This window comes from Protomyctophum parallelum (genome assembly GCF_964188405.1).
Source record: "Protomyctophum parallelum genome assembly, chromosome: 10".
Lineage (NCBI taxonomy): Eukaryota > Metazoa > Chordata > Actinopteri > Myctophiformes > Myctophidae > Protomyctophum > Protomyctophum parallelum.
The window spans coordinates 43,488,772-43,516,709 of NC_139704.1; the positions used below are offsets into that span (position 1 = coordinate 43,488,772).

The 27,938-nt window shown below is 43.1% G+C and overlaps 1 protein-coding gene across 1 annotated transcript; it reads left to right on the forward strand.

The window, feature by feature from the left end:
- Positions 1-7: 7 nt before the first annotated feature.
- Positions 8-27,938, forward strand: LOC310865840 (NACHT, LRR and PYD domains-containing protein 3-like; the record flags this gene model as incomplete). Its single annotated transcript, XM_083775050.1, has 13 exons — positions 8-104; positions 8,181-8,315; positions 13,809-14,006; positions 15,185-15,451; positions 16,023-16,130; positions 17,410-17,457; positions 17,915-19,495; positions 19,616-19,739; positions 20,712-20,807; positions 21,602-21,775; positions 21,979-22,137; positions 26,115-26,176; positions 27,108-27,938. 13 exons carry the CDS (start codon positions 8-10, stop codon positions 27,656-27,658), a joined length of 3,600 nt encoding a protein of 1,199 aa, XP_083631176.1. The 3' UTR covers positions 27,659-27,938.

Here is a 27,938-nt window from a genome sequence, read left to right on the forward strand (position 1 = left end):
TAAGGAGATGCTGGAACTAGTGCAGAAGACTAATAAGAAACCAGTCCTGAAGCTGATGCAGGAGGTGGACACTCGCTGGAACGGCACCTACCTCATGTTCCAGCGTCTGTATGATGAGAGGCAGGCAGTGGGGGGGGGGGGGGACTCTTTCCACTATCACAAATGATGTGCCACCGCTGTCCTCGGAGGATTACGAAAGCATGGCTGCATGCATACAAGTCCTTCGCCCATTTTATATGGCAACAGTTGAACCGTCGAAAGAAAAGAGAGTCTCCGGATCAATGGCCTGCATCCCAATGGTAAGAATGTTGCTTCACAATCTGTATCAAATCACTGGCTCGGGTCAGCAGCATGCCACAGCAAAGCTACTGCGAGATAACCTGATGAAAAGCAAGTTTGAAGGCCTGGAGACCCAGACACAAACGAGCCTTGCGACACTGCTGGACCCTAGGTTCAAATCCCTAGGGTTCAGTAGTCAGGGTCGTGCCCAGAGCCAAGTCAAAAGACTGATTGGAGAATGTGCAACTGTCATAAGTGCAGCATCACCAGAACGGCCATCTACACAACCAGCAGATGCAGCCACAGGTCATATTCAATTCAACTGTATTAGCAGACTCATTAATAGGTATTGATAAAATTGTAAACTTTCAGTCAGTAATTAGTACTAATTACTGTTGTGTTTTGTCTTTCAGATGATGGCCTGTGGGGTGGGCACTTATGGACCGGGATGCTTCTGAAGCAAGGATGTCCAGGAATGTCACAGCAGATGCAACAGTGGAGGTACAGAGAGACATGACTGATCCACCACTGGAAAGAAAAGAAGACCCCATGAATTACTGGGCTGACCATAAACATGTGTGTCCAAACTTATATGTACTGGCAATGAAATTTCTGTCCATGCCAGCCACATCTGTACCCAGTGAACGTGTCTTCTCAAAATGTGGAGAAGTTGTAAGTAAAAAAAAGAAACCGGCTAAAGCCAAAAACTAAATAAAAATCTTTGACTTACACAAGAATACCCTATGCCACCCCCCCCCCCACCACATCCTGTTTCCCACGCACACTTTGCCATAACACATTACACATCAATCTTTATTTGTATAAAGAACAAGATATTCAGTCTTTGTATATTTTATTTATATAATGACACAATACACATCAATCTTTATTTGTATAAAGAACAAGATATTCAGTCTTTGTATATTTTATTTATATAATGACACGATACACATCAATCTTTATTTGCATGAACAAAATATTCAGTCTTTGTATATTTTATTTATATAATGACACAATACACATCAATCTTTATTTGTATAAAGAACAAGATATTCAGTCTTTGTATATTTTATTTATATAATGACACAATACACATCAATCTTTATTTGCATGAACAAGATATTCAGTCTGTGTACAGCCTATACACACAAACCTGTCTAAAAGCCTCTAAGGCCAGCCTAATAGACTGCAGTCTAACATTTCGCCAGCAGATGTCACTATTTACTGAAGTTTCGAAGCTTAACCCATTTTTGAAGCGATTGGTTCAAGTGGTTCAGAGGTTCATAAAAGCTTCATTGGCCCATCACTAGTAAACTGCCATAAACCCCCTTCACTCTCCTGTCCAGTGTGTTCTGACCGACGCCCCAGGGGCCAATGCATCACAACTACACAGAACTATAGTCCATGCTAATACAGTCCTTTTGGCAGGCGGAAAAGTGTCAACCAGAATATTCCGTTCTGAGTGAAACTCCTCCCTATGCACTATAGGGTGAAGGACGGTTCACAGAAAAGTGACAGAATCACATTCACACTTCACAGCGGACAACAATGGAGGCCCTCCTGTCGTCTTTGTTCTTCGCTGTAAACAACAGACTTTTAACGGCTTTGCGGCCGAAGATTGTCATGCGGATTAATTTCTACATGCTCTTGGTGATGGTCGTATGGAGCAGCTGTAACACACCGGGGACAGGTATACAGGCTATTATGTACACTTACATTCACTTGTTTTACACTGTTACTAAAACCCGTCTGGAAACTAAAACCCTTCACTTTTTAACAGTACTGGGAGGAAAACAGGGTGTGGTTTTCAAAAAGGTCCTTCCAAATGGATTCAACGTGGTTTATATTGATTTATACAGCTGTGTACATTGTGTGACTGTCTGGATATTTACTTTATTGAAGAGGCTTAAACTTTAAGCCCAGCTGGTGTGCCGTTTGATTTGAACAATTAAAAGTAGCCTCGGAAACAGGAAGAAAAGTAACCCCGACGGCCGACCCTCCCCCCATAGCAGGGCTGCCTGCGGTCGTTGCCCATCCCCACCAGTCTAACGACCCTCGGGCATAGACATGTTAATGTATGGTTTTGTTTACATGGGGACATCACCTACTCTCCTGTCCTGGCGGACTGTATAAAAAAACACCGCAATACCTCTGCGCGTTCCAGCCTGCTTTTTGCTGTTGTCTTTTAAACTGACCTACAAGCCCATCAGCCACAGCTGTGTTGCAAAAGCGGCAGTGATGATGGGCTTACAAATCGCCAGGGCGGAGCGAGCTACAAGTTCAGCTCAGTCCCTACTGCATAATGTCCGTAAGTAACGACAGTCTATGGTGACGACACAAGAGAGAAGCAGAGTAGCTAGGTGCCACTGACCCAGGACCAGCCAGGTCCTTCATGTTTCAGAATAACGTTCGCTGTTGTCGTGTCATACCGTAAATGTATAATTATACGTTTCTCAAACGTAACTTTCAAGTGAACTTTATGTAAACTTTAGGGAGAAAGTATTTCTTGCCTGACTGCCGTTTACAAACATGTGTGATTCAGATCGCGTCCGCCACGGACACACACACACACACACACACACACACACACACACACACACACACACACACACACACACACACACACACACACACACACACACACACACACACACACACACACACACACACACACACACACACACACACACACACAGACAGACAAGGAAGTCAGAAAGTGACTTTCTGTGTGTGCAATGTGCACTGCATGTAGGCTACTCAAACTTTGTTGATCATGCGTGGCGCGATGAAAGCAATTAGCAATTGTATTCGCATTGGTAGGCCAGGAAATAAAATATATAAATATTAAAAATATTTTTGTTAAATATATAAAACTTGCCATATTGTGTATATCATGAGAGCAAATATGTTGTAGCCCTGTAGGGGTTCAAATACATTGTAGCAGCTGTGTGGTGGTGTGTGTGTGGAAAAAGTGTAATATATATTTAAAAAAAAAAGTGTAATATATATATATATATATATATACAACCCCCCCATATATCTAGCAGTGTTGTTTTTGGCAGCAAATTTCTATTTTAGTTTTAGTCGTAGTCTCTTGAATAGTTTTCACTTAGTTTTAGTCACATTTTAGTCACCTGGAATGTTTTAGCGTTAGTCTAGATTTAGTCGACTAAATATCACAAGATTTTAGTCGACTAAATCTACAGGTGATTTAGTCGACTAAAATGTATTTTTGCGGGCCTTGTAGCTGTCATAATAACTGATTTTACACTTGATGAAAATAGCCGATCTACAAGCTCACAACGCGTCGCAGCGCGACGCATTGTGAGCTTGTAGATCTGCTATTTTCAGCATGCAACCAAGAGTAAAATGACTTATACTGGATCTCTTGTCCACTAGTCCCTTCCTAACATTTTTGTGTAGTTTTTATTTGTTGACAGTATATTTAGTCTTAGTTTTAGTCACCATAGCATAGTTTTCATTTAGTTTCCATTTAGTTTTCTTCAGTGGAAAAAGGTAGTCGACGAACATTTTTCGTCTTAGTTTTAGTCGACGAAAACAACACTGATATCTAGGTTGCTGTCATGGCCGTACCTTAAAGCTACCTGATTTATTTAAAATAAATGATTATGGCAAAACTTAACTTAAATAATAATCACTATTATGGGTCCATAAAACATTTATTCAGCTCTTTTGAATGCATTAATTGCATACACTATTCGGTGATATATTTTCTGCCTATTCGGGCCGAAACCGAACATTTTCTGCGGCTGAATATTCGGGGCATCACTACTTAAATTAGTATGTTTATACAGAGTAAGTACAGAATAAATAATCTCTCAATCACCTGGTAATGACTGTGACACAGTCCTGTATCTGAAAGGTCAGAAATGCAGTCCTTGCAACCACAATGTTTCCAGCCAGAAAGGTCTAGTCCAGAATGCCACTTAAGCACTATAAATACTTTGTTGTACAACAAATAGCAAAGATTGTTGACCTACAAGCTTGTAGATGTTTGGAAAATTTGAAAGATTTAGAAAGCTTTTGCCTATAATGCCATGTTGAAAGTGGTTATCACTTAACATACCTACACCCACACAGTATCATTGGTATGAAGTGTAACTGAATATCGCTGTTTTAGTATCCTCACTTAACCCATTAACCTGAGTTTGATTCTACAAATGTTATATTATGGTTATGGCAAAACTTAACTTAAATAATAATCACTATTATGGGTCCATAAAACATTTATTCAGCTCTTTGAATGCATTAATTGCATACACTATTCGGTGATATATTTTCTGCCTATTTGGGCCGAAACCGAATAGGCCGAAAATGCATATTTAGCCATTATCTGCCGAATATTTTCTGCTGCCGAATATTCGGTGCATCACTAGGATATACTGAATGTGAAGGTAGCCTACTGGGGTAGGCTTATACTGTGTGTATAGGCTCAATATGTCAGTTTGTCACATTCAATAGATCCTGTGATCTTTTGTGGCCAGATGCAATTTCTTGGAGTTTATTAGGACTATAGTAAATAATAAATAAATAAAATCGCCATAATATTTTGTAAAAAAATACATATTTAGCCCCATGCTCGGATGCCCCCTCCCCCCTGTCAAATACTGCTAAAATCCCCAAAACGAAAGAAAGCAGCAAATGAAAGAAAATTAACACTCACCTTTTAGTTTCTCTAATAACAACCTAAAACATGAACCTTGGTTGAAAAAAACTAAAGTTGTCCTTTAAACTTTAAGCCCAGCTGGTGTGCCGTTTGATTTGAACAAAAGTAGCCTCGGAAACAGGAAGAAAAGTAACCCCGACGGCCGACCCTTCCCCCCATAGCAATATGTTGCCCATCTCCACCAGTCTAACGACCCTCGGCCATTTGGCCATTTTTTGGCCAGGTTTTGGCTGTATGGTTTTGTTTACATGGGGACATCACCTACAGTACAGGCATTATATGGGAAAAAAGGGGTCAACCTCCAACTAATTGCAAAAAAATAGCCAAACACCATAGACATCCAATATAAGTCAAATAATTTCAAATTTTCCTTTTGCTTTAAGTAGCATGTGACATGTCAAACTAGGGTGTTTTCACGATGCTGGGTCCATTCCAAGCATTAGTTTTGCATAAAAACACTCCTTGGGCTAATAACGAAATATAAGGAAATAAGGAAATTATTTGCCTTATATTGGATGTCTATGGTGGCCATACTGTACAGGTCATTTTCAACCCTTTCCCCTCAGACAATTCCAGGCAACTTTTTGTATGTTATTCAGGACATATATGTAAGATACAAAATCAGCTGAGTTTGGTTTTTTTGCAATTAGTTTGAGGTCAAATTACATTATTACTGGACTACTACTCTCCTGTCCTGGCACGTCCTGGCGGACTGTATAAAAAAACACCGCAATACCTCTGCGCGTTCCAGCCTGCTTTTTGCGGTTGTCTTTTAAGCTGACCTACAAGCCCATCAGCCACAGCTGTGTTGCAAAAGCGGCAGTGATGATGGTCTTACAAATCGCCAGGGTTCCGCTCAGTCCACTGCATCATGTCCATGAGTAACGACACAAGAGAGAAGCAGAGTAGCCAGGTGCCACTGACCCAGGACCAGCCAGGTCCTTCATGTTTCAGAATCATCATAACGTTCGCTGTTGTTGTCAATGTGTCATACCGTAAATGTATAATTATACGTTTCTCAAACGTAACTTTCAAGTGAACTTTATGGAAACTTTAGGGAGAAAGTATTTCTTGCCTGACTGCCGTTTTACATGTGTGATTCAGCGTGTCCAGATTGCGACCGCCACGGGTACACACACAACACACACACACACACACACACACACACACACACACACACACACACACCCTCACACACACACACACACACACACACACACACACACACACACACACACAGTCACACACACACACAACACAGACAGAAAGGGACTTTCTGTGCACTGCATGTACTCAAACTGTGTTGATCATGCGTGGCGCGATGAAAGCAATTAGCAATTGTATTTCGCATTGGTAGGCCAGGAAATAAAATATATAAATATTAAAAATATTTTTGTTAAATATATAAAACTCGCCATATTGTGTATATGAGAACAAATATGTTGTAGCCCTGGTTTCAAATACATTGTAGCAGCTGTGTGGTGGTGTGTGTGTGGAAAAAGTGTAATATATATATTAAAAAAAAAAGTGTAATATATATATATATATATATATATATATATACACACCCCCCCCCCCCGTATATCTAGCAGTGTTGTTTTTGGCAGCAAATTTCTATTTTAGTTTTCACTTAGTTTTAGTCACATTTTAGTCACCTGGAATGTTTTAGCGTTAGTCTAGATTTAGTCGACTAAATATCACAAGATTTTAGTCGACTAAATCTACAGGTGATTTAGTCGACTAAAATGTATTTTTGCGGGCCTTGTAGCTGTCATAATAACTGATTTTACACATCTACAAGCTCACAACAAGTTGTGAGCTTGTAGATCGGCTATTTTCAGCATGCAACCAAGAGTAAAATGACTTATACTGGATCTCTTGTCCACTAGTCCCTTCCTAACATTTTAGTGTAGTTTTTATTTGTTGACAGTATATTTAGTCCTAGTTTTAGTCACCATAGCATAGTTTTCATTTAGTTTCCATTTAGTTTTCTTCAGTGGAAAAAGCCAAGGTAGTCGACGAACATTTTTCGTCTTAGTTTTAGTCGACGAAAACAACACTGATATCTAGGTGTGCCCTGGCAGAAAAAAGGTTTGGGAAACACTGGCTTAAACTGGACCACGATTTTTTCCTACACTGTCTGTGTCTCATAGGAGGGCTCTGGGCAGTTTAGAAACCGTCCTACAGTGACATCATCATTAGGCAGATTTTTTACAAGATTGTTTTACAAAAATGTTTAGATTTTCTTTATCGTGAGAACGATGGCTTCCATTTTCGCATTGCAACTTTTCAGGACTAGAAAGCCTGCAGTTTCTATTAGCTTGTATTCCCGTTTAGGGATTTAAATACAAAGAGGAGTGATTTGAATTGAATGCGGAATTTAACAGGTAACCAATGTAGTTTTGCCAATGCTGGGGTGATATGATTGATGAGTTTTTTCGTTCCAGTTATCAGTCTGGCAGCAGCATTTTGGACCCTCTGTAGGTTCAAGCAGTAGTTGTGGTGATTTATTTATAGCCAACTGGAGGACATTAATGTGCTGAATGTTTCCTTTATCCTCGCTAACGTTTTTCAGTGTAAGCACATTTGGGGCGTGAGCGGTGAGTCTCTTACCACCGCGGCTCAGTGACGTCATGTTGTAGTTTTAGTAAAAACAGAGATGTGTTTGGGGTGAGCGGTGAGTCTCTTACCACCGTGGCTCAGTGACGTCATATTGTAGTTTTAGTAAAAACAGAGATGTGTTTTGGGTGAGCGGTGAGTCTCTTACCACCGCGGCTCAGTGACGTCATGTTGTAGTTTTAGTAAAAACAGAGAGATGTGTTTGGGGTGAGCGGTGAGTCTCTTACCACCGCGGCTCAGTGACGTCATGTTGTAGTTTTAGTAAAAACAGAGAGGTGTGTTTGGGGTGAGCGGTGAGTCTCTTACCACCGTGGCTCAGTGACGTCATGTTGTAGTTTTAGTAAAAACAGAGAGATGTGTTTGGGGTGAGCGGTGAGTCTCTTATCACCGCGGCTCAGTGACGTCATGTTGTAGTTTTAGTAAAAACAGAGAGGTGTGTTTATGGTGAGCGGTGAGTCTCTTACCACCGCGGCTCAGTGACGTCATATTGTAGTTTTCGGTGGTCAGCTCTTCACCGAAAACAAGTATGAATAAGGCCTTTACATTCCACTATAGCCTACTGTTCAACTTGACTGCCATGCGTTTCTCTCCACAGCCCATGAGGTGATTTACCTTCCACCACAAGACGGAGGCATCCGCGTGCAACTGTTCCCAGACTACCGCTCTGTTCCTGAAACCATCAACCAGATCCTGTGGCTGCACGCACCCGATGCATCCACACCCTGGCCCGGTATGTGGACTGGTGATGACACAGTATAGAGTTTCAAACCGATGCTCTTTTTAGTTGGTGAAGCAGCGTGAAAACTAATAACACAGAATACAATAGTCTTTAAACAAACGGTTGAACAAAATAAGCTTCAACTTGAATTGTATTCAAGTAAAGCCATCGTAGGACAACAGAATTGCGCTGGACATGAAATCCAACCGTTGCAAACAAAAACATGCCTTACCCATTTAGACCTGAGGACGATTCTACAAATGTCTTCTAAGTTTTCTGAAAAATCTATGTTTCTATGTCAGTCATTCTCAAACAATTTCATGTCAAGGACTCCCACAAATATATGTAATTGGCCGCCGACCCCCATCTGAAAATATTGGGACCTCACAGAAGCAAAGATAGGAGTTAAAAACATTCCCTCTGAAAGAATATCAGGTGTATTCAAAGATATGTGCCACATTTTCTTGATTTTTCAAAAATAGCAGACCTACAAGCTCGTAGTGCAGCACTCAGTGCTGCGCTACGAGCTTGTAGATCTATTTTTCAACAGCTAAAGTATAACATAATGCCTGCCCAGAATGGGTTGAGGAAGGCAGAACATGCGTTGCATTAACTGTAGCATGGTATTTGTTAGGGATGCACCGAAAATTCGGCCACCGAAAATATTCGGCCGAAAATGGCTAAAAATGTATTTTCGGCCTATTCGGTTTCGGCTCAAATAAGCCGAAAAATATCACCGAATAGTAGTAGTGGTCCTAAAGTTGTGAATCGAACTAAACTGCGGGAAAAACACAGATGTACAAGCCCAACGCGCTGTGCATTGCGACGGGTAGATAGCTTGTAGATCTGCTACTTTCAGCGCAGGAAGGGCGCATGCTTATGACGCTCTTGCATCAGCGCAGCAGTCACAACACAACACACGGGCAGCAGTGAGCAGTCACGGAATGCTTCAATGCACAGGCAGATCCGACACAACTTTATTGCATACATCTGTGCTTTCATCCAAGCTTCCATAGCCTTTTAAATCTTATTTCCCATCCACGGGCACAAGCAACGTGGTATCAGCAGCTCTTCCACCCGATCTGTGGACGGGTGGTGTTGACGAGGGAAGCTATAGCTAGCAATAGCATGGGAGCTAACGTTAGTTTTAACAGTACTTTCCATCCGTTCCCCAACACGGTAACACCTCACACAATGATACTGTATCGTTGCGTCTGCCCATGTTTAATGGTCATGAAGGGTTTCACTAGCAGGCAGACCTGTCAAAACGATGCACTTCCCAAAACTCAGACATGCCACCACCTATAAATTCAAACCCACCTCTGGAATATTGCTATCTCATTCCACTTTAATTTATTTTATTCCATAGTCTTAGTTTTTCTCTAATAAAGTTGTTTTTATTTGTTTTCTCATGTTCTCCTTGAAAAGTGTCTAAGTATATAAATAATATTATCACTATTATTATTACTACTTGTTTTATTGCCTATGCTTATGTAGGTCAAATAGGCCTATTGATATGCGATTCAAATGTGATTAATTGAGATTAATTAATCACAAAGCCTCCAATTAATTATATGTTTTTTAATGGACCCATAAGTGTTTATTATTTAAGTTAGGTTTTGCCAAAATCATGTCTTTTGCCATAATCAGGTAGCTTTACAACAAATATGTATTCGGCTATTCGGTATTCGGTTTTCGGCCAACTGTTTCCTATATTCGGTATTCGGTTTCGGCCAAGAATTTCCCTTTCGGTGCATCCCTAGTATTTGTGATATATTGAAGTTGGCTAACTGCCAGTGCAGCCCAGGCCTGCAGAGGGCAGCAACGGACTGTCTTGGGGGGGTTGCTGTGGGTTATAGCAGGTGAAGATGTAACTTTGTGTACCCAGAAGTGATGCGTGGGACGGCCCGTTGCCCGGGCGGGGGGACGGAACAAGGTTTTAGCGTAATTATCGCGCGGCGGGTGGGACGGGTCACACCGCTACCTGCTCTCCTGTCTCTACTCCTGAAACCATTAGCCTATTCTGTTGTTCTACCTGCTCTCCTGTCTCTACTTGAGTCTGAACCTGGCCGCATCTGCACTACAGCTTTCTTAATCTGAGAACAAATATTCTACAAATGCCTTCTTAAATCCGTTTTCTGAAAAACGCATGTTTCTATATGTCAGTGGTTCTCTAACGCATTCATGTCAAGGACCCCCAAAAATAACCCCATCTGAAAATATTTTGTCCCCCCCCCCCCAGAAGCAAAGATTTTAGTTAAAAATGTTCGCTCTGAAAGAATATAATATTCAAAGATCTGTGCCACATTTTCACAATTTTTGCAAAAATAGCAGACCTGACCCGACAAGCTTGTAGATCTGCTATTTTCCAATAGTTAAATATTGCTTAAAACACCAAAAGGGGTTCCCACCCAGAATGGGTTAATTAGCGCGGCGCTGTGGTACGCCTGCAGGCGTGGAGCGAGCGCACCTTAGAGTATATATGAATAGAGACGGCACCCAGAGGAAACCCTGAGGCGAAATGGACATAGTGGCCGAATTTGTCATTGCAGCTCGAGCCAGCGCTGGTCCGTTGACTATCATTGCGCACGTTCATGTGATTGGGGCCATGACACGTGAACGAATGTTTCATACGTGAACGCGCACAAACGGCAAAATGATAGTCAACGACAGCGCGTTCGTGTGTTCGGGGCCAATCCATCCCAGAATGCACTCTGTTCCTACACGGAAGGAGGAGTGAAATCGCCTCATGCGCTTTTGAACAACTTAATGCAAGTGAATGGGAGGAGAACTCGGGTGTCATCTCTATTCATATATACTCTATGGCGCGCACGCTCACAGAATTATAGACGATCTACAAGCTCACAGCGTGTCGCAGGCGACGCGCTGTCATTTCGAGCAGAGAGCTGCTGCAGTGCAGCACAGACACAACCCAAACCAGAGCTACACTGCTGCAGTGCAGCACAGACACAACCCAAACCAGAGAGCTACACTGCTGCTGTGCAGCACAGACACAACCCAAACCAGAGAGCTACACTGCTGCAGTGCAGCTCACAGACACAACCCAAACCAGAGAGCTACACTGCTGCAGTGCAGCACAGACACAACCCAAACCAGAGAGCTACACTGCTGCAGTGCAGCACAGACACAACCCAAACCAGAGAGCTACACTGCTGCAGTGCAGCTCACAGACACAACCCAAACCAGAGAGCTACACTGCTGCTGTGCAGCACAGACACAACCCAAACCAGAGCTACACTGCTGCAGTGCAGCTCACAGACACAACCCAAACCAGAGAGCTACACTGCTGCAGTGCAGCACAGACACAACCCAAACCAGAGAGCTACACTGCTGCAGTGCAGCACAGACACAACCCAAACCAGAGCTACACTGCTGCAGTGCAGCACAGCCACAACCCAAACCAGAGAGCTACACTGCTGCAGTGCAGCACAGACACAACCCAAACCAGAGAGCTACACTGCTGCAGTGCAGCACAGACACAACCCAAACCAGAGAGCTACACTGCTGCAGTGCAGCTCACAGACACAACCCAAACCAGAGAGCTACACTGCTGCAGTGCAGCACAGCCACAACCCAAACCAGAGAGCTACACTGCTGCAGTGCAGCTCACAGCCACAACCCAGACCAGAGAGCTACACTGCTGCAGTGCAGCTCACAGACACAACCCAAACCAGATATCTACACTGCTGCAGTGCAGCTCACAGACACAACCCAAACCAGATATCTACACTGCTGCAGTGCAGCTCACAGACACAACCCAAACCAGAGAGCTGCAGTGCAGCTCACAGACACAACCCAAACCAGAGAGCTGCACTGCTGCAGTGCAGCACAGACGCAACCCAAACCAGAGCTACACTGCTGCAGTGCAGCACAGACACAACCCAAACCAGAGAGCTACACTGCTGCTGTGCAGCACAGACACAACCCAAACCAGAGAGCTACACTGCTGCAGTGCAGCTCACAGACACAACCCAAACCAGAGCTACACTGCTGCAGTGCAGCACAGACACAACCCAAACCAGAGCTACACTGCTGCAGTGCAGCACAGACACAACCCAAACCAGAGAGCTACACTGCTGCAGTGCAGCTCACAGACACAACCCAAACCAGTGAGCTACACTGCTGCAGTGCAGCACACAGACACAACCCAAACCAGTGAGCTACACTGCTGCAGTGCAGCACAGACACAACCCAAACCAGAGCTACACTGCTGCAGTGCAGCACAGACACAACCCAAACCAGAGAAGTGAATCCTGAGAGCGTAAAATGAAACCAAATGGACCCGTAGGTCTGAGACGGATAGTATGTCGTGTGATGTCATCTATGTGTGTATAAGTTTTATATGTTCATTAAAATGATTGGTTAGGACTCGTGCAGGAACGAGGGACCGTCACCTCTCTCTCTCTCTCTCTCTCTCTCTCTCTCTCTCTCTCTACCTTTTGTCCCTGACAAAAACTACATGGAAACTAAATGAAAACTAAGCTACGACGACTAAAACTATATACTGACAATTTCTAGACTAAAATGTTAGGAAGGGACTATAGTGGACAAGAGATCCAGTATAAGTCATTTTACACTTGGTTGCATGCTGAAAATAGCAGATCTACAAGCTCACAACACGTCGCAGATCGGCTATTTTCAGCGAGTGTATAGAATCGGCCATTACGACGGCATCAAGCAACATCTTGGTCGACTAAATCAACTGTATATTTAGTCGACTAAAACTATAGACTAACACTAAAACACTCCAGGTGACTAAAATGTGACTAAAACTAAATAAACTATTCAAGAGACTATTATGACTAAAACTAAAAGCCAGATTAGCTGTCAAAAACAACACTGCTGGAGGCAAGTATCAGTAACCTTCTTCTGGTCTGTGGCAGTGTTGTTTTTGGCAGCAAATTTAGATTTTAGTTTTAGTCATATAGTCTCTTGAATAGTTTATCTTTTAGTTTTAGTCACCTGGAATGTTTTAGTCTTTAGTCTAGTTTTAGTCGACTAAATATCATACGATTTTTGTCGACTAAATCTACAGTTGATTTAGTCGACTAAAATGTATTTTGGCGGGCCTTGATGCCGTCGTAATGACAGTTTTTTTCTCTTGCTGAAAATAGCCGATCTAGAAGCTCACAACGCATCGCAACGCGACGCGTTGTGATCTTGTAGATCAGCTATTTTCAGCATGCAACTAATTGTAAAATGACTTATACTAGATATCTTGTCCACTAGTCCCTTCCTAACATTTTAGTCTAGTTTTTATTTGTTGACGAAATTGTCAATATATTTAGTCTTAGTTTTAGTCGTCATAGCTTAGTTTTCATTTAGTTTTTAATTCCGTTTTCGCCAGTGGAAAAAGGTAGTCGACGTACATTTATTTTTTGTCATAGTATCAATCGATGAAAACAACACTGCTCTGTGGTCTTTTACAGCCAACATGGCAGCAGAATGGTTTGGTAAACAACACTGCTCTGTGGTCTTTTACAGCCAACATGGCAGCAGAATGGGATGGTAGAATCGGAACGGAAGACCTGGAATACTACGGGACGTTTAGAGACCGCTCCACACTGGACACACACACCGGACGGCTGGCCATCGACAACATGACCGCAGAAGACATCGGGCTGTATTATGTGGAGTTCAACGAAAGACGTCACAACAAGACTTTCCTGGTTAAAGAGATGAGTAAGTATGACTCACTACAATACTTATTGGCTGTCCTTTAATGATGTTTTTTTATTTTATATTATCGATACATTTATTTAACTCATTTAGACCTGAGGACGATTCTACTAAAGTCTTTCTTCTTATAAACTAGTCAACTAGTGCCAGCATGATCAACTAGTGGATTTACTGGTCGACTAGTTGAAAAGTCATGCTTCCGAAGAAGCCCCGCCCATATGGACTTACAGGACATTATTTGCACGGCCCCCTTAGCACGCGTGCGCGCGACATTTTCGTGTTTTTTATCATCATTTTAACCCAAATTTAACAAAATCAACAGCCAATGAAAGGAGCCCTTTTCAGGGCGTCAAACCTAGTACCTCATGGTCCAATTTCCCAGAAGGGCCCCTGAGAGCCAAGGGGCCGAGAGCCAAGGGGCCCTGGGCCATGGCACCACTGGCCCAATGGCTAATTTGTCCCTGCAATAAACCCACATGACGGTTTGCAAACAATGATCAAGTGAATACTAAACTGACAATCCAGATCAAGGCAGATTACATAATTAAGCAATATTACACGAGATGTAATATTGCTGACCGCATCACTGTCGTGGCAATAATCACGTTAAACCACACCCTCTTGTGTAATATTGCAATCGTATAACAGTTACCCTTAAAACTAAGAAAATCGCTGAAAAAACATATTTTTTAATGACAGATGTGGTCACTACGACCACACAAGAAACTAGCTATAGCCTAGCCGCCGACTTTGCTGCGCTCTGGGAGAACAGAGCAGCTGAATTATTTGTTTTGATTAGGTGTGGAGTGGTGCTCGTTTGAACACATGTACACATGACACATGACACATACCTACTACGACTTGTGGTATAATATATACAACATTAGGCCTGTGACAGGAGACACATGTACCTACTACGACCTGTGGTATAATATATATATATACACCATTAGGCCTGTGACAGGAGACACATGTACCTACTGCGACCTGTGGTATAATATATATATATACACCATTAGGCCTGTGACAGGAGACACATGTACCTACTGCGACCTGTGGTATATTATATATATATACACCATTTGGCCTGTGACAGGAGACACATGTACCTACTTGAAGATAAATGATAGGTGTGTGTGTGTGTGTGTGTGGTGCAGTAATTAATTCTGTGTCCTCCACAGAGAAAGTCCCGACGCCAACCCTGGCCGTCAAACCGTGTGACTCCAACTCCAGCAGCTGCACGCTGCACTGTACGAATCACGGCGTCACAGAGTCTGGTCCGGTCACCTATCGCTGGAAGTTCGATGCAGGCGAATGGAGCGGACCCAACTCCTGGGAGATGACCATCTACAACGATGAGAAAGGGCGAAGGGTTAAAACAATATCCTGTCAAATAAAGAACCTGTTCAGTGAGGAGCAGAGTTCTCATCGCAACCTGCTTTACAAAGGTGTGTAGTTTAGTGTGTGTGTGTGTGTGTGTGTGTGTGTGTGTGTTTGTGTGTGTGTGTGTGTGTGTGTGTGTGTGCGGTTCAGATTTTTGGACTGTAGGAAATACTTGCCATTATTATAGCTGTTGTTGTAAAGGTATTAACATGGAGTCATTATTATAGCGGTTGTTGTAAAGGTATTAACATGGAGTCATTATTATAGCGGTTGTTGTAAAGGTATTAACACAGAGTCCGCCAGAAACGAGGAAAACAAAGGTTTAAATTAGTACCCTAGCCCGAGATTCTGGGGTTTGAGGGCTTGTATTCTTTAATCCATGTTTTGATCCGAGCGTATCGGATGCTGATGTTGCTAGCAATACTCACGTTAAACTTAAACCACACCCATTACTCGTGTAATATTGCTTAATTCAACTTCGACCCCTCTTGTCACATGGAACATGGTGAATAGTGATACAGGACACGCATCTAGTGGATCTGTTCACTTCCTGTTTTACCAGGAAGTGGTCGCAGAGGAATGGAAAAGGTAAAGACATTTTCTCTTCTAGTTCTGTTTTATATTTATGTCTTTCAGCTACTAAAGAACCGCCAGGCAGAGGATTAAGACGTGGGATCATTATTGTCGTCATGGTGATAGTAGCAATAGCAGCACTTGGACTTTTACTCCGGAAGAAGAAACCTTGTAAGTATTTATAATGGAACAAGACACCTAGTATTTTTTAGGGGGGGTTCTATAGGGGGCTGTCATACTGTGTAGGGGGGTTCTATAGGGGGCTGTCATACTGTGTAGGGGGGGTTCTATAGGGGGCTTCCATACTGTGTAGGGGGGTTCTATAGGGGGCTGTCATACTGTGTAGGGGGGGTTCTATAGGGGGCTGTCATACTGTGTAGGGGGGTTCTATAGGGGGCTGCCATACTGTGTAGGGGGGGTTCTATAGGGGTCTGTCATACTGTGTAGGGGGGTTCTATAGGGGGCTGTCATACTGTGTAGGGGGGGGGGTTCTATAGGGGGCTGCCATACTGTGTAGGGGGGGTTCTATAGGGGGCTGTCATACTGTGTAGGGGGGGGTTCTATAGGGGGCTGCCATACTGTGTAGGGGGGGGGGTTCTATAGGGGGCTGCCATACTGTGTAGGGGGGGGGGTTCTATGGGGGGCTGCCATACTGTGTAGGGGGGGTTCTATAGGGGGCTGTCATACTGTGTAGGGGGGGTTCTATAGGGGGCTGTCATACTGTGTAGGGGGGTTCTATAGGGGGCTGTCATACTGTGTAGGGGGGGTTCTATAGGGGGCTGTCATACTGTGGGTCTAGTAGGATTATAGTAAATAATAATTTAAAAATAATCGCTATAACATTTTGTAAAAAAAATATAATACATATTTAGCCCCATTCGAATGCCCCCCCCCCCCTGTCAAAAACAGCTCAAATGAAAGATGAAAAATGTAAATAAAATAACACTCATCTTTTACTTTATCTAATAACAACCTAAAACATGAACCTTGGTTGGAAAAAAACTAAAGTTGTCCTTTAACCCATTTTGGGCGGGAACCCTTTTTGGTGTTTTAAGCATTATGTTATGCTTTAGCTATTGAAAAATAGCAGATCTACAAGCTCATAGCGCGGCACTCGGTGCCGCGCTATGAACTTGTAGATCTGCTATTTTTGAAAAATCTTGAAAATGTGCCTAAAATCTTTGAACATATATTCCCTGGAACAACATATTTTCAGATGACATGAAATATTGAGAACTATAATGATAAATCTATATCTACACAAATCATACATTTATGTATCTGTGATAACTATGGTGGGAAAAAAATCTAAAATCTCACTGACCAATCACTGTCTCACATCTCACTGACCAATCACTGTCTCCCATCTCACTGACCAATCACTGTCTCACATCTCACTGACCAATCACTGTCTCACATCTCACTGACCAATCACTGTCTCTCATCTCAGCTTTGACAGAAGGAGTAGAGATGCTGGAAAGACGAGACAAACTGAGAGGTAAGGGGTGTGCGTTTGTGTGTGTGTGTGTGTACGTGCGCGCCTGTGCACATCTTCATGTGTGTGTGTGTGTGTGTGTGTGTACATGCATCTGCTTGTGCACATCTTCGCGTGTGTGTGTACGTACATGCGTGTGTGTGTACGACTGTACGTGCCTGTGCACATCTTCATGTGTGTGTGAACAGGCATGTACGACGTGCATGTGTCCGTGCACATCTTCGTGTGTGTGTGTGTGTGTGTACGTGCGTGCACCCGTGCCCATATTTGTGCGTGTGTGTGTATGTGCGTGTGCCTGTGCACATCTTCATGTGTGTGTCTGTGTGTACGTGCGTGTGTGCACATCTTAATGTCTGTGTGTACGTGCCCGTGCACATCTTTGTGTGTGTGTGTGTGTGTGTGTGTGTGTGTGTGCTTGTGAGCGACATATGACAAAGTGGAAATGCTTTGTTCGCTCCAGGTCTGTTGGAGAGAACACCAGGATATCGTCACATCACTGACTATGAAGAGCAGCTTCAACGCAACATGAACAGCACATATCTGAGGGTACAACTGGGCACACAGTCTGAGGTCGTGTTTGAAAACGTCTTCGCTCCGCTCTACAATGTAGACATCGAAAGAACAGACATCCACAGCCATCATGAGGTCAGACAGATGGAGATGAAGAAGGCAGGAGAGGGAACAGAAATCCAACTGGGTCAGATGTTCAAAGACCTTTCTGGACGAATCATAAGAACAGTGCTGACCGTTGGCTGTGCAGGAATTGGCAAAACGTTCCTCGTACACAAATTTGTGTCTGACTGGGCCAAGAGATGTTTCCCCCAAGACCCTCACCTCGTGTTCCCGCTCAAGTTCCGCCAGTTAAATATGCTCAAGGGACAGAAGTTTACTTTGGCACAGCTAATTCACTGCTGCATCGTGGAAACCAGATGTATTGAGGAAGACGTTCTTAATCTTATCTTCACTGAATTGCAGAAGTCAGGAAACTGCAACGACATCCCCTTCAAAGTCATGTTTGTTCTGGATGGTTATGATGAAAATAAATTCCAGTTTGATTTCATCAAAGAAATTGGCCTCATGAATGTCAACGACTCTTACCCAGTGGAAGATCTCCTTGTAAACCTCATCAAGGGGAAGCTCCTCCCCTCTGCTCGCATCTGGATAACCTCACGACCTGTAGCAGCCAATCAGATCCCTAAGGAGTTTGTAAACAGGATGACAGAAGTACGAGGGTTCATCGGAGATGACCAGAAGAAGGATTTCTTCCAGAAGAGCATCAGTGATGAGAACCAGGCCAGATCAATCTTCTCACAGATCAAAGAATCAAAGATCCTCCTCACCATGTGTGAAATCCCAGTCTTCTGTTGGATCCTTGCTACCGTTGTGAAGAACACGGGGACGACAGTCAGGCTGCCCAAAACCCTGGTTGAGCTGTTCTGCCATTTCCTGATGGGTGAGATACAGCGGGAGAATCCTAAAAGAGGCGAGGCAGACAGAGTGAAGCTCATAAAGGATGCAGGGAAAGTTCTTCTGAAGCTGGGCAAGCTGGCGTTTCACCAACTGGTCAAAGGCAACATCATTTTCTATGAGGAGGACCTGAAGGCGTGTGGTCTTGATGTGAACAAGGACTTGAAGAACTTGGGCTTTTGCACAACCTTCTTCAAAGAAGACGGTTTGTTCTTCCACAAAACGGTGTACTGCTTCGTTCATCTGAGCATCCAGGAGTTTCTGGCTGCAGTCTACCTGTCCCACTGTTTCACTCAGAAGAAGAAGAAGGTCCTGAAGACATTCCTGGGAGATGATGGTGACAACAGTCACATTTCCCTCTCTGACTTCCTGAAGGCTGCTATGAAGAAAACCCTGAAGAGTGAGAGTGGTCGCCTGGACCTCTTTGTCCGTTTCCTTCATGGTCTCTCACTGCAGTCCAACCAGAGTCTGTTAGGAGGTCTGCTCGGTCAGACAGAGAACCGTCCAGAGGAGATCCAGAGAGCCATCAACAACCTGAAGGAGATGGATGATGATGAGTTCTCTCCTGACAGATGTATCAACATCTTCCACTGTCTGATGGAGATGAACGACCCGTCAGTCAGTCGGGGGATCCAACAGTACCTGGAGTCAGAGAACAGATCAGGGAAGGAACTCTCTGTGCCTCAGTGTTCAGCTCTGGCCTCCATACTGCAGATGTCAGAGGAGGTTCTGGAGGAGTTGGACCTGCAGAAATACAACACATCACAGGATGGGCAAAAGAGACTGGTCCCAGCTGTGAGGAACTGCAAAACGGCCAGGTTAGTAGTTATAAGAATATAATCATGTTAGAGCAGCTTTCATTCATTCATTCATTCATTCATTCATTCATTCATTCATTCAAAATAAAAATAAACACATGTACACATTGTCATTGTGACACATGAGAACATTATTTCAGTTCAGTGAGACTCACTTCATATTTATGAATGAATGAATGAATGATTCATTCATTGTGTGTGTGTGTGTGTGTGTGTGTGTGTGTGTGTGTGTACTATTTACCAGTGTCCTCATTAGTTATTCTACAATGAAAAATGAGAAATGGACCGTACCATTAGTGAAGGGGTGTACAGAGGATGGTCTTTTAGACAATGAGCTTGGTCATTACGTTCAAACGTTACTTAATACATTTAAATGTAAGTTCCACGATTTCCATCTATCTTCCACTTCTCTGTTCTCACTGACATCCTGCTAATGTCTGAAGAACTAGATTGAAGATATTTTAGGTGCCTTTCACACCTAACTTTTGCTTACAAGGTCTGGATCAAGGACCAAATGTTTGCATTGTTGCATTAGGTCTGCTTAGCGTTCACAGAGGACTTTGTTAAGCAAACCAAAATATTTAACAAATGTCATGTGGTCGTACAGGCTGTTCATCTGTTGACAGAACATTTCTTCACTTCACTGTCAGAGTGGAGCAACAGCAGCGAGTTGTTATTTTCATTATTTATTGTTTGTATTCCAATCAAATGAAAACAGTGGAAAGGTATGAGCACATATAAATTCAATATGCCTCTTATTTGCTTATATATTAGCCAGAAAAGTATCCAAACACACACACATTTCAGACAGCTCCACAGGGAACCTCTTTGACAGTGAACTTGGTCTGTTCTGTTTTGATCATCTCTGATTTTACATTTAATCTGTAATTACAGACTTGCTGACTGTGACCTCAAGAAGAAACACATTGAAGTTGTGGCTTCAGCTCTCAGCTCCAATCCGTCCCATTTGAGAGAACTGGACTTGAGTGGAAACGTCTTGAAGGATTCCAGAGTGGATCTCATCTGTGCCGCACTGAAGAGCCCAAACTGTTGTCTGGAGATTCTCAGGTCAGATTAATTTACCATTTTTATTTTTATTTGGTTACATTCTGTTATAGTAAGTGATTATAATGCAGTTATTATGGAGGTGGTACTTTATTTGAAGTGTGGATAAGGTTTGATATCATGGTAACTCACACTGACCTTAATATTGATAAGATACAGTGACTAATGTATGTAGTCTTTATGCTGAGATACTACATTTAACCCATTTTGGGCGGGAACCCCTTTTGGTGTTAGCATTATGTTATGCTTTAACTTTTGAAAAATAGCAGATCTACAAGCTCATAGCGCGCGCTCATAGTGGCGTGCTATGAACTTGTAGGTCTGCTAGATTTGAAAAATCGAAGAACCACTGACACAGAAACATAGCTTTTTCAGAAAACTGTCAGGATGTAGAAGACATTTTTAGAATCTGATCTCAGGTCAGAATGGATTAAAACACTAAACACCTGATGACACTATGAGTGGTTGAATGTGTTCTGTCAGAGTGTCATCCCCTAGTTTTGAATGATATTTATATCAATGTTAATTCTTAATTGGTATCAGGGGCGTAACTAGATGTCAGTAAGCCCCCGCGCAGGCTGGTCAGCCCCCGACAGTTTGATCAAAATGCACAAAACGTTCTAAACATGAACTTTGGATCAATATCTAAAAACCCAGTGGGAGAGAAGGTTTTATGTGGAAAACTTATGCTGCATGAGCCAACGGAAATTGTATGGCAGGAATATGTATTTTATTCATCTTAAAATCTCTCTCTCTCTCTCCCCCTCCCCCCTCATCTGGTTGTATTCTTCATTTAGTCTGAAGAACTGCTGGTTGTCGGAGAGAAGCTGTGAAGTTCTGGCCTCGGCTCTCGCCTCCAATCCTTCCCATTTGAGAGAATTAGACCTGACTTTGAACAACCTGCAGGACTCTGGAATTGAGCTTCTATGTGCCGGAGTGAAGAGTCCACATTGTCACCTGCAGACTCTGAGGTAAATTATTCTGTGTGGATCTGTAGCCTACTGCAGACTCTGAGGTAAATAGAGTTTTATCCCTTGTGGATCTGTACTGCAGACTCTGAGGTAAATAGAGTTTTATTCTGTGTGGATCTGTACTGCAGATTCTGAGTTAAATATAGTTTTCTCTGTACTGGAGCATCAACAGTATAGTTTGTTAAAGTTGGATATCTCTGCAGGTTGTCAGGCTGTGCGATCACAGAGAAAGGCTGTTCTTCTCTGGCTTCAGCTGTAGCCCTCAACCCCTCCTCCCATCTGAAGCATGTGGACCTCAGCCGTAACCACCCAGGAGGAGATGCTGAGCAGACGCTGCTCTCTGCTGGACTGGAGACTGTCAAGTGAGTCGATTTGGACTGTGTCCATCCATCTTGGTTAAAAATACGTTTTTATTAAAAAAAGTCTAAGGCTGTCAAAGTTAACATGTTAATCGCGCGTCAACACAAATTCCTTTTAACGGCGTTAATTTAATTAACGTGAGATTTACGCAATGCACGGTGAAGTTTGAAAGAGAGGTTGAGAGTCTGAGACACATGCATGTTGCTGTTTTCTACTGGCCAAGTAGCCCCGCCTCTGAATCCACTCTGCTCCAATCAGTCATGACGGAGATCTCCGTCCTGGTACTTAGTACGGTCTGGTGCTTGAGACGGAGATTGATAAAAACGACAGAGATTAATGATCGCAAAACCGGTCGCATCGCTCTACAGCCTAGGAGCGCTTGTTGCGCAATCCTCTATGTTGCATAACATACTCTAACTCGCGATCTAAATTCCGTCTAATTCTAAGAAAAGATTATGTGTTAGACGGGCCCCCGCTGTCCAGTCGCTAGTCACGATAGAATCGTGTTTAGAGTGTTTTGGTTACATTTAGCTGCTACAGCAACATCCGGTCCGTCGGTAAAAGTGCTCGTGTTTATAAATCGCTGGGCACATTTTATTAATGGATTAAATAACCCTGGTAGAGTCGCTGCGAATGGGCAGAGAAGCCGTCGGCCGTCGGGGAATGGACTAACTGTGTGTGTGTGTGTGTGTCTGTACTCTTATAGATTAGGCTATCCGATCATCATATTAAATTAGTATGCTACAATGCATGCCATGTTAGCTATACAGTTTATAGATCATGCTTAAGCATGTGTTTAATTTTACAGTTTTTATATTTAAACAATATGAAGAAAGTCTCCAGCACTTGGATCCCCGCACACAGTGACAGCCCTCCATGTTTACAGAGAGACAGGCAGACAGACAGGCAGACAGACAGGCAGACAGACAGACAGACAGAATACTCTGTACACTGCTGTGTTTTTATGTTTCCTTAATGTGCTCATCCGACCATATTTTCGATCACGTCTATTCACGGTAACGGGATATCTCGCTGCGTGAAATATCCCTTCTCCGTCTCCAACTTTACTCCTCATTCATCCGCCACATTGTCTGCTTCATTTCCTTTATTTGATGTGATTGCATTCCCACCTGCACCGAATCAAGTGCGATTGGAAGCGAAGAGAAACCCAGTTTTTTGGCGGAGTAGAATGCGGTTCTTTGATTAGGATTCGAATGAGGCTTCACACCTGCCAAACGAAACGCACTTCCCGACAATGTGCATCAGGATTGGTTTTAATCGCAGTAAAGCTTTCTGGTGTGAAGGCGACCTTAGATTGACTCAGCAGTTTTGGGTGTACATATTTTAGTATGTCGGATGCTAACCTATCTCTGTTTTTCTTTTTTCTGCAATAAATCAGTGCTATTGAACACTGTGTACGTCTGTGTGTGGGCTTTACAAATATGAAACCAATTAAAAGTATCCCTGTTGGTGTTTTAAGCATTATGTTATACTTTACCTATTGAAAAATAGCAGATCTACAAGCTCATAGCGCCGCACTATGAGCTATTTTAGCTTTTCTTTTTTTGCTATTTTAAAAATCATTAGAATGCGGCGCAAAATCTTTGAATATATATTATTTCAGAGCGAACATTTTCACTCAAATCTTTGCTTCTGTGGTATCCCTAAAACAACATATTTTCAGATGGGGGTCCGCAGCCAAATACAGATAATTCTGTGGGTTCTTGACCGACTTGTTTAACAGTAATTTAACTCTTGAGAGCGTAAAATGAAACCAAATGCACCCGGGAGGGTCTCTAGAGTTAAAGATCTGTAAGGGTCCACTTTGTTACCAACTCTCCATCATTTAGTTGGCACCAGTCTATATATCGGAACTTGTAGCTCCCAAAGTATCGACAAGGGCCCTGAGGTCGACTGACCAGTCACTTCTCAAGATCCCTAAATCAAAGCTGAAATCCCGCCCGGGGGGGAATAAGTCATTTCCCGTTGTAGCGTCTACACTGTGGAATGAACTTCCACCTCATGTCAGAGCTTCTCAGTCCTTGTCTGTGTTTAAATCACGTCTGAAAACTCACTTGTACTCCTTGGCATTTGAACGTACTTATTAAGAGTTGCTGCTTCCACTGCATTGTGTCCTTATGTTGCCCTGTTTATGTACTGTTGTTGTTTTTTCTTTGATAATTTAGTATTTCTTTGTGTACAGCACTTTGTTTCAATCTTGTTGTATACAAATGTGCTTTATAAATAAAGTGGATTGGATTGGACCACCTGGAGCCCCCTTAAAGGTGTAGTGAAACGGAAATGGTGAACAACATGAAAATGGTGTTTCAACATGAAACACCGGTCTGAAGTTTCTGAACCAATCAGAGCGTCGCATCCCTTCAGGCGATGGGACGGTAGCTAGGGACGTTAGCTATGCTATGCGCAACAGCGTGGTATGTGTTTGTTTATAAATCAGATGGTCGGCCAGCTGTACCAGTTTACTGTTATGTGGCTTATTTCTACCCTATAATGTTTTCAGATACATATTTTAGCGTGATGATTGAGTTGAATCCGAGTCTGGATGTTATCTTGAATGGAAATAAAAACGGAGTATTCTGTAATCAGTAGCAGCTGTAATGGACGGATGCGCAAATATGGGGAATTAAACGGGTGAGCTTCATTGTTATTGGCTTTTATCGATGTGTATCTCTACACGTCATCACGCAGCACGTTTTCGTTTTAATAAATAAATAATGCAATCGTTTTTATGGACCTTTGATATAAAAACACACAGAAATGAGAATTTTCACATTTTTTTGGCATCCATTGTTAGGTATGCCCATATGATGACCACGGATATGGTCTAAAAGTGTGAAAAACGTCTTTTTCATTTCACTGCGCCTTTAACCCATTTAGGCCTGACGTCGAAATTAAGAAAATGTCTTGTAAAACATGACAGTTTTCTGAAAAACCTATATTTCTACAGTATATCAGTGGTGCTCAAACTATTTCATATCAAGTAGCCTACCCCCAAATTATATGAAATTGGCCACTGAAGCAAAGCTTTGAGTTAAAAACGTTCGCTCTGAAAGATTATATATTCAAAGATTTGCACCACATTTTCATGATTTTTCAAAGATCTACAAGCTCGTAGATCTGCTATTTTTCAATAGCTAAAGTATAACATATTGCTTAAAACACCAAAAGGGGTTCCCGCCCAGAATGGGTGAACCCCTTTTGGTGTTAGCGTCATGCTATGCTTTAGCTATTGAAAAATAGCAGATCTTCAAGCTCATAGTGCGCCACCGAGTGGCGCGCTACGAGCTTGTAGGTCTGCTTTTTTTTTTTATCAAAGAACGCCTGACATAGAAACATAGCTTTTTCAGAAAACTGTCAGGATGTAGAAGACATTTTTAGAATCTGATCTCGGGTCTTAAAGGAGAATTCCATACTAAAAGGCTTTCTTACCTTTCTTTGTAGTTGTTACGTCCCCACCAAAGAGGTCCAGGTGTTATTTTGTGCATAAGCTCCTTATTGGCTATTTCCCCTACCATGAGCCCTACATGAATTGCATTGAATTGAATGGGAATTGAATGGGGCTATGGGGTGTTGTGCTAATTCACTTATTTCCATCGCTCAAAATTATAATTTCTTTGTATATATCCTCTTTTCATAATGTAAATAATATCCCAAGCGGCACACTTTACTACTTCTTTCGATGGAAATAAGCGAATTAGCATAACACCCCATAGCCCCATTCAATTCCCATTCAATGCAATGCAATTCATTGAGGGCTTATGGTAGGGAAAATAGCCAATAAGGAGTTTTTGCACAAAAAAACACCTGGACCTCTTTGGTGGGGACGTAACAACTACAAAGAAAGGTAAGAAAGATAAGAAAGCATTCTAGCATGGAATTCTCCTTTAATGAAGAGATGCATGTTCATACTCTGTATCATTCAATGGTAATAGAAATGTTTTATCATTTCTTCCTACAGTGTGAATCATGGAGGAGAACACTGGATAGATCACTGGATTAATCCTCGACTCCTTTCAAGATGTGAGTGTCTGTCTGTCTGCCTGCCTGCCTGCCTGCCTGCCTGCGGGGACCCCCCACAATAATCATATCTGAACTGGGGACCCCCCATAATAATCATATCTGTCCGTGCACATATTTGTGCGTGTACGTGCGTGTGCCTGTGCACATCTTCATGTGTGTGTGTACGTGCGTGTGTGCACATCTTCATGTCTGTGTGTGTACGTGCCCGTGCACATCTTTGTGTGTGTACGTGCGTTTGTGTTTGTGTGTGTGTGCGCGTGTGTGTGCGCGCACGCCTGTGCACATCTTCATGTGTGTGTGTGTACGTGCGTGTGCCTGTGCACATCTTCATGTGTGTGTGACTGTGTGTGTGTACGTGCCTGTGCACATCTTCATGCGTGTGTGACTGTGTGTGTGTACGTGCATTAGGCGTGTGTGTGTACGTGCAGGATCTATGACACGTCCGTCGGCGAGGCCGGTGTTTGGCGCCCATTAGTCTGGTGGTACCATTGGTTAGACGCCACAACATGAATATGTGTGTACGTGCGTGTGCCTGTGCACATCTTCGTGTGAGTGCGTGTGCCTGTGCACATCTTCATGTGTGTGTGTGTACGTGCATCTATGTGCGTGTGCCCGTGCACATCTTTGTATGCGTGTACGTGCATGTGTCCGTGCACATCTCTGTGTGTGTGTGTGTGTGTACGTGCGTGCACCCGTGCACATCTTCGTGTGTGTGTGTGTGTGTACGTGCATGTACATGTGTGTGCTTGTGCACATCTTTCTGTGTGTGTGTACGTGCATGTGTCCGTGCACATCTTTGTGTGTGTGTGTGTGTGTGTGTGTGTGTGTACGTGCATGTACGTGCGTGTGCCTGTGCACATCTTCGTGTGTGTGTGTGTGTGTCAGTCAGTGAATAATGTATTTAATGTTTACTGTGTTGTTTTCTCATCAGATTCCCAGCGTCTCACACTGGACACAAACACAGCACACTGTGACCTCACTCTGTCTGAGGACAACAGGAAGGTCACAGCGGTGGAGGGACAGAGTCATCAGTATCCTGATCATCCTCAGAGGTTTAGTGTCCTGGAGCAGGTTCTGAGTGCAGAGAGTGTGAGCGAACGCTGCTACTCTGAGGTAGAGTGCAGTGGAAGCGTTCATATAGCAGGGACTGACAGAAGAATCAGCAGGAAAGGAGCTGGTGATGACTGTCGGCTTGGAGGCAGTGTCATGTCCTGGAGTCTGTGGTGTCGTAGTAACCGTTACTATGTCTTCCACAATGGGAAGGATACTCTCCTCCCTGTCCCCTCTGGACGCTCCAACGAGGTCTACAGAGTAGTAGTGTATGTGGACCGTCCCGCTGGGACTCTGTCCTTCTATGACGTGTCCTCAGAGGACACTCTGACCCACCTGCACACCTTCCAGATCACGTCCACTGAACCGCTATGTGTTGGGTTCTGGTTGATGAGGCCTGGCTCCTCAGCGTTTCTGTGTGAGCAGAGATAGAGTCTCTATGCGACGTCACATCAGGTCGCCATGGTTACTCCACATGTGACATCATCATCATGATGATGATGACGAGAGACAGACAGATAAGACCAGATATGTTTTTGATACAATGTTCATTATTATTCAAAGAATCACACCTGTGTGAAGTGAGCGGCGCTCTTGACTGTCATCATACATGCCAATGATGACCACGTCAGCCAATCAAATCATTACATTCCGTGTTCAGCCAATCAAATCATTGCATTACGTGGCACACACACACACACACACACACACA